Source organism: Dendrobates tinctorius, unplaced genomic scaffold (genome assembly GCF_039654945.1).
Source record: "Dendrobates tinctorius isolate UK_male_01 unplaced genomic scaffold, ASM3965494v1 ptg000120l, whole genome shotgun sequence".
In the NCBI taxonomy this organism is placed as follows: Eukaryota; Metazoa; Chordata; class Amphibia; order Anura; family Dendrobatidae; genus Dendrobates; species Dendrobates tinctorius.
In genome coordinates, this window is record NW_027361788.1 from 32,507,512 (window position 1) to 32,520,928 (window position 13,417).

The following is a 13,417-nucleotide window of genomic DNA, read 5'->3' on the forward strand; positions in this document are numbered from 1 at the left end:
ACAGTTAACTGATGCAAAGTTTGTTGAAAGGATAATACTTCTTACAGTCTTCCTCTTCTGAGTAGCAGGCAGCTGTGAGATGCTTGGAAGACGCACACCTAGTATGATCTAGTCTAGAGGAGGAGCGTTACTACTAAGAATTTGCAACACATTTTCACTTTCATACATTGTAAGTAGGGGGGTTGGGGCAGCATGAGGTTAACCAAGTATAAGATTAGATAAGGGCAGTGGAGAACCCTGACACACAAGAAGTAAGAAATGTCTCTATCTCCAGCAGAACTGCTTATCACTGTTGTTCATAGTTTGATAGAACATATATATTTGAGTAACATTTATAAAATTCATATGAAAGTTCAGTTATGAAATATTAATACATTTTTTTTAAAGCTGGTGTCGGAGTCGGTACATTTCTACCGACTCCAACCAAAACTAACTCCGACTCCACAGCCCTGCCGATGCCTCTACCTTGTGCCAGTCATTACACTGGCTACCCATCCACTCCAGAATTCAGTATAAACTTATTACCCTCACCCACAAAGCCCTCCATGGCTCAGCACCACCCTACATCTCCTCCCTTGTTTCAGTCTACCACCCTACCCGCGCCCTCCGTTCTGCTGATGACCTGAGGTTAGCATCCTCAATCAGAACCTCCCACTCCCGTCTCCAAGATTTTACACGTGCTGCGCCAATTCTTTGGAATGCACTTCCCAGGTCAATACGATTAGTCCCCAACCCCCACAATTTTAAGCGTGCCCTGAAAATGCATTTATTAAGCAGGGCTGTGGAGTCGGTAAGCCAAACCTGCGACTCCGACTCCTCAATTTCCCTTACACCGACTCCAACTCCGACTCCACGACTCCGACTCCCACACATATTGCTTATATTTAAGTGAAAAATTTATTGTAGTACAATGTGAACCTCAGACATTTAATCATTTTTATGATCCAATAATCAAGATATTTAGATAGAACAAAATATATATTGGTGTACTACCCGGTTTTCATACTTTTTGGTACAGATACGATATGGATAGACAGATATGGATAAATGGATAGATAGAGCAGATTTCTAATCTGCTTTTGCTATTGAAAACATTATCTATGAGCTCAAAAACCTTTCAGGTGATGCAGTTTTTTAAAAAGCTGATCTGCTTTTGCAGCTGAAAAACGTATCCTCAAAAAACACAGGAAAAATGCTGTGTGTGAATGTAGCCTTAGATCAGGAATATAACAGCCATTTATAGGACATTTCATAACTTTCCCAAACTCCTATGAAAAAATATTCAGCACATCCTGCATTGAATTACTGTACCCAATTTATTATATATTTTAGGAGTCGGAGTCGGTCCATTTTATACCGACTCCAACTCCGACTCCACCAAAATGAGCACCGACTCCGACTCCACGACTCTGACTCCGACTCCACAGCCCTGTTATTAAGACTGGCCTACCGCTCAACACATTAACCTAACCTATCCCTGTGTGGCACAGTCAAAAGTTTTACCATAACCAGGTTCCCCGCATCATGTTCCCACATGCTTTATGCATCTATTAGCCCTCTGTGTCCGTACTGTTACACACTTAACATTATGGCTGGTCCATACAATCAGGGCAACTGTTACCACCCACCTTTCGTGTCTACCTCTTTCCCCATAGATTGTAAGCTTGCGAGCAGGACCCTCATTCCTCTTGGTATCTGTTATGATCTATGTGATTATTGTTATGCTGTAATGTCTATTGTCTGTACAAATCCCCTCTGAAATGTAAAGTGCTGCGGAATATGTCAGCGCTATAGAAATAAAATGTATTATTAATTTATTATAGACCTCATCTGGATTACTGTGTCCAGTTATGGGCGCCACATTTTAAAAAAGACATCAACAAACTGGAGCAAGTTCAGAAAAGAGCGACCAGAATGGTGACCGGTCTGCAAACCCTGTCTTATGAGGAAAGGTTGCAGGATTTGGGAATGTTTAATTTGCAAAAGAGAAGACTGAGAGGAGACTTAATAGCTGTCTACAAATATCTAAAGGGCTGTCACATTGTAGAAGGATCAACTTTATTCTCATTTGCACAAGGAAAGACTTGAAGCAATGGGATGAAACTGAATGGGAGGAGACACAGATTAGATATTAGAAAAAACTTTTTGACAGTTAGAGTGATCAATGAGTGGGACAAGCTGCCACGAGAAGTGGTGAGTTCTCCTTCAAAGGAAGTCTTCAAACAGAGGCTGGACAGACATCTGACTGGGATGATTTAGCGAATCCTGCTTTGAGCAGGGGGTTGGACCAGATGGCCCAGGAGGTCCCTTCCAACTAGGCAGCAGCAGCACACAGAGGATTGTCAGGACTGGATACAACTGTAGCAAACCCTCAGCTGTGAGAAAGGGGTGAAAGCAGCCGTCAGGGCTCGCTGGGAGGTGTAATTATGTTGATATGGGTAACACTATTTTCCACATGAAGCAGGATGACTACACTGCCTCCTCTCCGTGTAACTGAACACCATGTGACTGTGGGCCCCATCCCACGATGCAGGAACAAATTCCTGTCCTTCACGGATCACACTCACCGTCGCATCTCACCCCATGCCCGTCTTCTTGCCATGTTCGCCGCCATCTTTGCACTCTCACCCCTGACCTCTCCGGAGACCGGCTGTAGCAGCTGACTTCCGGCTTCCTGCCCAGTATCTGACGTCACTTCCTGTGTAGGCGGAATCTGCGGCCGGTCAGCTGAGGGATGCGCTTCTGCGCTCCATGTGCGACCTCTGTAACTCTCCACTGCCCCCTGCAGGAGATGGGCGGCCCATGCTGTGCCCTGTGAGCTCTGCTACCCCGCACCACCCTGTGCTATGTCCGGATTCTCCAGGCTGCCCCCAGGGAAGAGGGGCAAGACCCTAATCATCCAGGACGGTGAGTGTGGGGGGAGGGTAATACGACCAGTAGGGGGCGCACTCTGTGACATGGGGAATAGGATGGAGCTGACAAAACTTTCTAGTTAGGGTTACCCAGCCCACTTCAAAAACCCACATTAAAGGGGAAGTCCACCTTAAGATGACGAATCCGACACGGTTTAGTCCTGAAGTCGCTATGCAGTTACCTCACCTTAAAGGGTTTGTCCATTATTGGGGTCAATTGTTGTTTTTTTTTTATTAAAAATGTTGCATTGTTTGGCTTCCATTGCCAGCTACGCCCTGTATTACTGACTGCAGGATGAGCTAACTGACGATCCATCAGTGAGCTCGCCAAGACCAAGGAGTCTTATATTGTTTCCTAGACTTTGAAACAAAGTAGATGCCTCAACCTTTTGGGGCTTCCATGAGATTTCTTAATTAAAGAGAGTTATGGGGGGGGGGCGATCGTAGCCCCTCTACATCCCCCCCACCTGTACAATGTGGGGTAGGGGGGTGCACCCAGCATGTTATCGTTGGAGGGGGTCAATCGCATGATCAGCTCCAGGCAGCTGTACTAGCAAAAAATGGTGTGATCTTCTTGGAAGCGAGAACGTCATTACCACACGCTGTAAAGTGAGACCTTACATTTATTATGCTTTACTTCTATGGCGCTATTATATTCCGCAGCACTTTACAGGCTTTTCTGCATTTTCTCTTGGTTTTTCTTGTTTTCTTTTTTTGCAGATAATGACTTGGATAATCCAGAGGAAGGAAATCCATTTTCTTTCAAGGAATTTGTGAAAAGCAAATCCTGTGCGTACCCCACTGGAAGAAACTGTGAAGGGGATTTTTCCAAAGTGAGTGAACTTAGACTTCAAGGGGTTGTCTCATATTCTTTAATGGGTAAAATTAGGAAAAAAATGTTCATAAAAAATTGCAACTTTTTAATAAAAATCCTCTGTCCTAAAGAACGGAAAGATTTTTCATTTCATTGTTTACTACTTGTTGTCTAGGTTACCGACCACCTCAGCAGTCTGTCACCGGTGGTTGGTCTCCCAAGCAAGGAGCGCGCGCTTGTAAGCTCTGATCTGTTAGGGCTGGATCCTGCCAGCTTGATAGCCTCCTGCATAGTTGTCAGTTATCCCGAGCGCCACGCTCACCACTAGCATGGGGCCACGAGGCAGGGGAGCAGTGTGCTCATAAAGGGTGATAATCAGAACATCCCAGCTGTAGACAATTTAAAGGGTTCAGTTGTCTAATGTATGTAGTCAGAGGAAACCCCCTTTAAGTACTCAAGTTTTCCGCTATGCTTATACCTCATAATACTGCAGTGTTGCCACTATCTGCCGTGTGAAGGGCTTGACCACTATGTGATCAGTTAGACTTCAGCCTCTGGGACCCCCGTGATCACGAGAATGCGGGCCCCTCGTCTGATGTCCTCTACTGAGGTTTTCCTGGTCATTCATTGTGCAAGGAGCCAAACCTGTGGAGCAGTTCCCCGTAGAGCACTACTTTGCAAGGAAACACTGTGACGAAACCCCTTCCTTCTGGGATCAGAACCAGCCAGCAGACCCCCGCCGATTAGTACCTGATTGATTACTTAGTAATAAGCCAGCATGTGGAATTTCGGGAAACCAGTCCCTTTAAGTGCACCCTCTGAACCCTACAGGCGCAAATTGTACTCGTGATGAAGAGTGCTATCTCTCCGTCCAGCCAGCGGACTCGTAGAACTCACATTTCTCCACCTCTTAGACTCAGTATCTTGTAGTTCTGATTGGCCAGGAGAGGCAGGGTGCTGGTATAGCTCACAGAGCAGCTTGATTCTGGGGACACTGTCCCTTTAAATCTGAAAACATTCTATGATAAAACTCATTATTTCCTCATTAGGAATCCAAACATGGTGCCACTCTCCTCACCGACACCCGGGAAAAGTTGACTGAGAAGTACCAGGATACATTTTTCAAGGACCCCACAGTGGCCAACGACCTCCTGGAGGATGATGATGAGGAGGACTGGAGCGGCAGTTATCACCCCTCAGTGGTGGAGCAGACCCTTAATGTCAGCACTTCTCCGGACAGCATCTATAACAAGTCCTCTGTGTACAGCGACATCTCAGGGGGCGATCAGTTTACACCATGGCGTCTCCCCGGACGTACCCCTTCTCCTGCTGCTGTTGATGACCACACCTATCCAGAGTCGCCCCTGCCCAAGAACCCCGCTGATGGTGTGCCCCTCCAGAACAAGCAGATGAGCTTTGAGAAGGTAGGAGGTGCTAATAAAGGTGTACGATACCTGCCAATCATGCGTGTGTCCCAGGCCTTCCGTGCAGACCTGGGGATGGACAATCCCTTTAAGTTCCAGATCAGCACAAGATCTGAGCAAGCATGTTCCCATTCACCGACAGCAAGCAGAGATCTGGCAAACAGTTTACAATTAAAACACAATAGTCTATTAGAAAGTTTTAGAACTTGTCCTTCTTCAGCCCCAGGAAAGCCTGTAATACAAAGCTTGTGTTTTTCTCCCAGATTTTAGAAGAAAATAATTATCTAAAGCGAAAAATCGAAGAATTCCGGAAACTTAATGAATTCCAGGCAGAAAAGTCAGTATCATACTTGCAAGGTTTGATTTTGCTTTCTTTCCCTCTTTTCTGTTCACTGCTTCTCATAAGCAGCATGCGAAAATATTGTGCGTGCACCGTGTTCGAGATTACAGCACACCCCACAGTGACGCCTCACAGCGCTGCAGACGATCATCGAGGCCAAGGAGGAAACTGCGTTAGTGAGGGGAGCTGGGGCACCTGACAGGATTGGGACCGTCCTCAGGACACAAGCCATATCATTTACTTATCCGAAATCGATCTGCAGCTACGTGGTAGAACCCATATCTATCTACCTCTATCGGTCCTTATTGAAACTCAAGACATTTAATCTTTAAGGAATTACACCCCTTCGTCGTAAAGGAATGTTGTAGGATAAGGCTTCTAAATACAAGCAATTTTGTATTTTAGTGCTTATTAAAATTGTCACCCGTTCTTGAGATATTAACACTTTTCTGTTGTTTACTGCTGGTTGCCTTGGAGACCGACCACCGCTACTAGACGGCAGAATACGTATTTGAAAGCTCTTTTCGATTTAGCTGTTTTGCTGCTGGCCAGGATTGCTGGAGCGCACTGTTACCTCCTAATCCCGGACATCTCCAGCGCAGTGTTTACAAGAAAGACAGCAGGGGTGGTCGGTCTCCTAGGCAGCGAGCTGTTAACAAAAGAAAAGTGTTTCTCTCAAGAGCGGCTGCAAATTTTAGTAAGCAGTAAATTGCGAAAGTGCTTGTTTTTATAAGCACTATCCGACAGTATTCACCTAATAGTAACCCTTTAATAGACGAGGAGCAGGTGAGACATTTACCATCTATGATGGCAGGAGTATCTGATATGTACATCATCCCATTTTAGGGTTAAACATTTTGAGCGAAAACTGGAAGAAAAAATCCTGGAGGAGCAGAAGGAGGCACAAGACCTGGAGTCCATGGTGCAACAAGTGGAGGCGAACCTGCAGATGATGACGGTCAGTGGCCATGTTTCTCCTGCTCTCCAGGAGGATGTGCTCCATATCCAGGACTAGTTGTCAGGCTGTGTAGTGCTAGTTACAAGTCTGTCTCTGATAATTCAGGCTAAAACTAGAGAGAAGCTTTTTTTTCCAGGTTCCTCTTCCTATGATAAATAGGTAGACCCTCTCTAATGGAGTTCATTCAGCGCTCAAGAAGATGGGGCTCCCGAGTCCCCCCTGTTTGGCGCATAGATTAAGTATGTGCACCACCTCTCCATCCAAAGAGTAAAGGACTTGCTGAGTACAGTTCTCGGCTATCTCCGTCAGTCCCATAGTCTGGAGTGGCAGTGTACACGCTTCTTGGCTGCTCCATTCAAACTGGAGGACACTGGACCCCTATTCTCAAATTTGGTGGGAAAGGGCATAGTGGTCTGCATCATATTCTGAAGACAGATGGTAAGTTGTGATTGTGAGGCTATAATAAATTAGAAAACCATGGCTGCTTTCTTCCAGAAACAGTGCCACCCCTGTCCTGTGGGTGTCAGTGATACTGCAGGTCAGCTCCATTCATTATAATGAAGCTGTAATACCAGACAAAACCCATGGACAGGTGTGGTGCTGTTTCTGGAAGAAAGCAGCCATGGTTTTCCAGTCTTGGCAAACCCTTTATTTTGGATGGAGGACATGGAGTGGCTTTTGTCACTGTAAGGCCTCTTTCACACTTCAGTTTTTTTGCATCAGTCAAAATCCGCCAAAAGGACGGATGGCGGACCTGTTTTAGTACTGATGAGAACGGATGCCACCCGTCCGTTTTTTTGACGGATCCGCCAAATGAAGAATTTTAAAGGAATCGCAGCCTAGAGAGAGAGAAACACAATCCGTCAATAATGGAAGTTAATGGGGAAAAAAGCGGATCCGTTTTTTTCAAAACCTGGCGGATTGTGACTGATTGTAAAAAACTGAAGTGTGAAAGAGGCCTAAGTTGAGTAAGACTCATTACCAACCCCCCTAAAATCTGACATTTTCTTGTATGTAATGAATTCATCCTGCTTACTGATTGTTGTCTCATAGAAAAGAGCAGCAAAAGCCGAGGGCAACGTGACAAAACTGAAGCAGGAGGTCGCTCTGCTGCAGGTGGGTGCAGCGTATCTAGAGGCAACGATGGGTAGCACTTCCATCATCTAAGTGTGTCCTGGCCGGTTGGGAGTGATAGTTTTGGTGGAGACCACTGGCATCACCACCCCCCCCCCCCCACTCACACACAGGGCACCCTCCTCTATTTCAGGTCCAGCTAAACACTTACAAAGCCGAGAATGAAGCCCTGCGGCGGGGGGAGACGGCCGGGATGAACGTGGTGAAGCAGAACGCTAGCCTAGCCCTGGAGAACCTGCACAAGGCAGTGAGCGGAGCACAGGCTTCCATCAAGTATGTGGGGGTCTGTGTATTGGGGAGGGGACAGTCACCCTGCACATTATCTAACATCGATCCCCCCTACGATAGGCAGCTGCTGTCCGGAGCGGAGACCCTAAAACTTGTAGCTGATCTGCTGCGATCCATTGACAAGATAGCAGAAGTCCACGATGATGGATCATAGAGGACTACTGTATGGAACTTGGCAATTCCACCCAAAAAAAACACCTCTCCTCCATGACGGTCCGGTGGAGACTTCTCATTGGCTTCATTTGGTATTTAGAGGATTGTCTGTGATGAGAATAAGGCTAGGACAAGAAGGCGACTGCTACAAGATCGCAATAGTGTGTGACTGATGATAGTGAATATGGGCACGATGACCCACAAGTCAGCAGAAAAATGGCTTTTTTTTCCTTAGAAACAGCACCACCCTAATCCATAGGCTGCATCTGGTATTACACCTGCAAGCTAATAAAGTCAGGCTGCAGTACTGGAAAGAGCTTACAAACAAGAGTGGCACTGTTTCTAGAAGATACAGCAGCCCCCCTTATTGTATTCAGTTCATGGTGAGGGTGGGCTGCTTTTCACTCCTTAGTGACTCCAGGTTAGCATCGGCTTGTGCACATAATAACCAACTCCTTTCAAAACCTTTGTTGCCCTATAGGCTGCTATTATATATCTAAAGCTGGCTGCCTCCACTATGCTCCCTATGGAAATAACCTGTCATTCCAACAGACCCCTCCCCCAGGGCCTTTTTAAGTAAAAGAGCCACCTTCAGCACCACTAAGGCTGCATTTTGTGATGGTGGCTCTTATGTTTCCCATCCCTAGGAACGCTGAAATACAGACTTTTATAAATTGCCTGCCATACCTCTATTGTGTCCCAGAGGTAGGTTTTCCTCCCGTGTCAACCGCCTCAGAGCCGTAATTTATCTCCCTCTTGTGTCTGTGCGCCGCCTCCTCTGTTCTTCGTTACATGCCCGGCGCATGCGCTCTGCCAACATTTCTTGGGCATGCGCCATGCGCACTGCCCGGGAACTTGCAGTAGGCGATGATGTAAGGATATCGCGCCTGCTTGTAGTGGAGGCCCCAGATCCCGCCCTGCAGTGTGTTATGATGTATTCACACTGCGGGGCTGGGAATCTGGCGCCTACGCCGTGAGGATTTCTGTGCCTGTCCCCATCTCCCACCTCTTTCCTCCACCGTAATACGGCACTCAGCAGCGTCTTAGTGAGCTGAAGTGCCGACATATTATGGTGGAGGAAAGAGGATGAGGAAGACGGGGACAGGCGCAGAAATCCGCAGGTGCCAGATTCCCAGCCCCTCAGTGTGAATACATGATAACACACTGTGGGGCGGGATCTGTGGCCTCCGCTCCATGCAGGCTCGAGAGCATTACTTCATTGCCTGATGTAAGTTCCCGGGCAGCGCGCATTGCGCATGCCCGAGAACTGTTGGCAGAGCGCAGGCGCCGGGCATGTAACAGAAACACAGGAGGGGGCCCACAGGCGCAAGAGGGAGATGATTGACGGCTCTGAGGCGGTTGACACGGGGAAAAAACATACCTCTGGGGCACAATAGAGGTATGGCAGGCAATTTATAAAAGTCTGTATTTCAGCGTTTCTAAGGATAAAAAACATAAGAGCCACCTTCACAGAATGCAGCCTTCGTGCTGCTGAAGGTGGCTCCTTTGCTTAAAAAGACCCTGGGGTGGTGACAGGTTCCCTTTAAATGATTATCTATAGGACCCTTGTTAAAGGGTTTTACCCAAGATAGCAAGTTATCCCCTTGAATAATTTATAAGCAGTCCCAAGAACAAGGTTGTGGACCCCAAGAACTGCCCACGCTCAACCTCCATTTCCTATCTATGGGAAGCAGAATACGCCATGCTAGAATTTCCGGAAGACCCTATCTATGGAACAACCCTTTAAGGGCCCAGATCTACTGTTAGATTCCCATTACAGGCACCGCTGTGTTCCTAATATTGCACTATATACAGCCTAGACGATGTGGTGCTTTATATTCATGCACTTTTCCAGGAATAGACCCTCGGTGTGACTGGCAGGTTCTGACCCAGACAGATAAAATTGGCCGAAGTCCCTCTAAATGCTCATCCGGGCACGGCGGTGCATGTGGCCGAATCCGGTCCTGCTGCTCAGCGCCGTTCAATAGGAGCCACATGTATAGAGACAGCTATTAAAGGGATTTTTCAAAATTTTTCCAAAGTGAGCAAAAAGTTATGTATATTCCCAAAAACTTTTTTCTTGCATGTGACTTTTTTTTTTTTTTTGCTGAGTGACCAAATCCTCCAAACTTGCGGCATAGTTCTCCTGTTCATATAAGTGCAGGATGTGATGCACATAACACTATATCCCCCTGCACCAGTGTGATGAGATACATGATTATTTTTGGTATATAGTAGTCTTCAAACCGCAGTTCTCCACCTGTTGGGAAACTACAGCACGCAGAATGCTGGGAGTTGTAGTTTCCCAATGTTAGGTGAGCCCCGGGTTGTCGCCGGCTGATTGCACTGTGAAAGTAGCACTGAGTTCATACGTGTTATGTTTTTTCTATAGGAGATATTTCCATTATTTTTATGTTTCCACTTGTACCAAATTCTGATGTAATTCTATTTCCTTTTCTATATTTTATATAACAAGCGTCTATATTTATACATATTAATGCGTTAATTTAATAAGATAATTGTGGTAGAGCACTTTAATAGCATTTTCAGGGGTTTCTGTATGGCATCACAGCAGAGTGTTTGCTACAACTGCATCCAGTCTAGGCAATAACCTATGAGGTAAACACATCAGAAGTTCAAGCTCATCGCTCCGGTTTCCTACAATGTGTCAGCCCAGGTAAAACATAGCCTATTTAGCTTTGGCCACACTAGAACATACCCTTCCCTGTGAGTAATATAAGGTTTGTACAGGGTTTTCATTCAGTGACGGCAAGCAGAGATCTGGAAAATGAACTGTAGACAGCCATGGGGCTGAATTATTAGTTAATATTCCTATTACTGTAGTCCTTATGGGGCAGAGCCTACATGGTGGATAATACTCTTCTAAGGCATCCTGTTAGGGAGCACCGATGTAAAAGTGCCCCGTCTGTCATTCCACGTGGCTGTGGCTGAGGAGGCAGCGTCGCTGATCACAAAGACTGTTTCCACGTGAGCTTGATTCACATATGTACAAAGGAAGAAAAAGGCACAGATGTTTTAATTGCCCTATGACTGCAGGAGCACTTTAGGAGAGAGCTGCTGCAGGAGCAACAGTGGAGGAGGGAGGAGAGCTGCTGCAGGAGCAAGAGTGCAGGGGGGGAAAGCTGCTACAGGAGCAAAAGTGGAGGTGGAAAAGCTGCTGCAGGAGCAAGAGGAGAGAGAAGAGCTGCTGCAGGAGCAAAAGTGGAGGAGGAGGAAAAGCTGCAGCAGGAGCAAGAGTAGAGGGAGGAGAGCTGCTTCAGGACCAAGAGTGGAGGAGGGAGAAGAGCTGCTGCAGGAGCAAGAGTGGAGGAGGGAGAAGAGCTGCTGCAGGAGCAAGAGTGCAGAGGGGGGAAAGCTTCTGCAGGAGCAAAAGTGGAGGAGAGGCAAGAGCTACTGCAGGAAAAAGCAAGGAATGGGCATGAAAGAGCTGCTGCAGAAATGATCAAAGGGTGGGTGGGGAAAGCTGTTGCCAGAGCAAGAGTGGAGAAGAGCTGCAGCAGGAGTAAGCAAGGGGTGAGAGCTGCTACAGGAGCAAGAGTGGAGGAGAGGGAAGAGCTGCTGCAGGAGAGAGCAAGGGATGAGAGTTGAAAGAGCTGCTGCAGACGTGAGGAAGTAAAGGAAGGGGGCGAGAGAATCACCCCCTCTGTTAGTGACAGTATACTCTGCAGAATGGACCATGTGAGAAGCTCTTTTGGTATTGAGGACAGCCGTATTCACTGCCTCCATTCAGAGAATACAGGAGATGTATACGGCCCCTCTGCCAGGGAGAGCAATGAGGGGGAATTGCGTTTTGCTGCAGCTGCCCTTGTCATCCGGTTATCCCCTGGAATTTCTGGATTTGCAGTATTTTAAATATTCACTAAAGCAATGGAGAATTTTTTTTTCTACACTTACTCTATGCAGTGTTTATATGAAATGTAGAATTGTGCCAGTCGTGCTTTTTCTGATCAGGATCACCCCACTGACACTTTCATGGAGCTGATGATGAAGATTGTATCTCTTATTCTCTATATTGATCTTGGATGATGTTTAAGATTAAGCAACCCGAAGCTTGTCAGCAACTGTGGGACTAAAAGTTTCAGCAAAATCTATCCAATCACTACGGTTGGTGCACCATAGGTCTCATGATCTGCAGAATTCAAAGGAACCAAATGTGACATGTTGCTTTTATATAATAATTATTCAACATTTTTATTTAACAGACAATCCAATGTGTTTTTTTTTTCTTTTTTACTTATACTGTTATTCAGTCCATGTAATAAGAGCGGAGCCGATTGTTATATAGGTTGGTGCGAAAAGATTTGGATGTAACTTATTAGTGATCTAAATCTCTGCTCAGTCTGGTCTAGAGAATGGAGTCAACCACAGTAGGACCCACCCACTTGACTCCTATCATCAAACTGCTTTGAAACAGTAATTTTTATAAGTTATGCTAAATCTTTTCCTAGAAAACATTAATTTGTTCAGCTCCTTCTTTTCTATAACATTGAGCTCACTGATCATCAATTCAATAAAGGTAGATATTTTTTTTCATCTAAAGTGCTCCCAGAATTCATAGAAGTCAAGGGACTTGGAGAGCTGCTGCAAGGAAATCAAATTGTTCTATACTATATGTACAGTTGTGGCCAAAAGTATTGACACCCCCTATACCTTTAAAAATGCTCGAGCGTAGAACGGGTCCATAGCTAATATGTGTGTGTGTGTGTGTGTGTGTGTGTGTGTGTGTATATATACAGTTGTGGCCAAAAGTATTGACACCCCTGCAATTCTGTCAGATAATACTCAGTTTCTTCCTGAAAATGATTGCAAACACAAATTCTTTGTTATTATCTTCATTTAATTTGTCTTAAATGAAAAAACACAAAAAGAATTGTCCTAAAGCCAAATTGGATATAATTCCACACCAAACCTAAAAAAGAGGGTGGACAAAAGTATTGGCACTGTTTGAAAAATCATGTGATGCTTCTCTAATTTGTGTAATTAACAGCACCTGTAACTTACCTGTGGCACCTAACAGGTGTTGGCAATAACTAAATCACACTTGCAGCCAGTTGACATTTATTAAAGTTGACTCAACCTGTGTCCTTGTGTGTACCACATTGAGCATGGAGAAAAGAAAGAAGACCAAAGAACTGTCTGAGGACTTGAGAAACCAAATTGTGAGGAAGCATGAGCAATCTCAAGGCTACAAGTCCATCTCCAAAGATCTCAATGTTCCTGTGTCTACCGTGCGCAGTGTCATCAAGGAGCTTAAAGCCCATGGCACTGTGGCTAACCTCCCTAGATGTAGACGGAAAAGAAAAATTGACAAGAGATTTCAACGCAAGATTGTGTGGATGTGGGATAAAGAACTTCGACTAACATCCAAACAAG

At 45.7% G+C, this 13,417-nt stretch overlaps 2 protein-coding genes across 2 annotated transcripts in view; one reads left to right on the forward strand and one right to left on the reverse strand.

Moving 5' to 3' along the window:
* PMPCA (peptidase, mitochondrial processing subunit alpha) overlaps positions 1–2,746 on the reverse strand; it is a 78,962-nt gene extending 76,216 nt beyond the window's left edge. Inside the window, exon 1 of the mRNA XM_073541057.1 lies at positions 2,568–2,746. Coding sequence (XP_073397158.1) covers positions 2,568–2,614 — 47 coding nt within the window. The 5' untranslated portion in view covers positions 2,615–2,746. The remainder of the gene's footprint in view (positions 1–2,567) is intronic.
* Positions 2,747–2,774: 28 nt separating this feature from the next.
* On the forward strand, positions 2,775–8,840 carry ENTR1 (endosome associated trafficking regulator 1). The gene is made up of 8 exons (XM_073541060.1): positions 2,775–2,907; positions 3,633–3,745; positions 4,776–5,150; positions 5,414–5,487; positions 6,337–6,448; positions 7,502–7,564; positions 7,716–7,855; positions 7,931–8,840. Exons 1-8 carry the CDS (start codon positions 2,847–2,849, stop codon positions 8,022–8,024), a joined length of 1,032 nt encoding a protein of 343 aa, XP_073397161.1. The 5' UTR covers positions 2,775–2,846; the 3' UTR covers positions 8,025–8,840.
* Positions 8,841–13,417: the final 4,577 nt, after the last annotated feature.

What these genes read in the sequence shown, in the direction of transcription:
- ENTR1 (XM_073541060.1), top strand. Translation starts at nt 2,847, where the DNA reads ATGTCCGGATTCTCCAGGCTGCCCCCAGGGAAGAGGGGCAAGACCCTA. An exon ending in GACCCTAATCATCCAGGACG is followed by an intron (nt 2,908 to 3,632) that starts GTGAGTGTGGGG and finishes CTTTTTTTGCAG; the next exon opens with ATAATGACTTGGATAATCCA. An exon ending in AATGAATTCCAGGCAGAAAA is followed by an intron (nt 5,488 to 6,336) that starts GTCAGTATCATA and finishes ATCCCATTTTAG; the next exon opens with GGTTAAACATTTTGAGCGAA.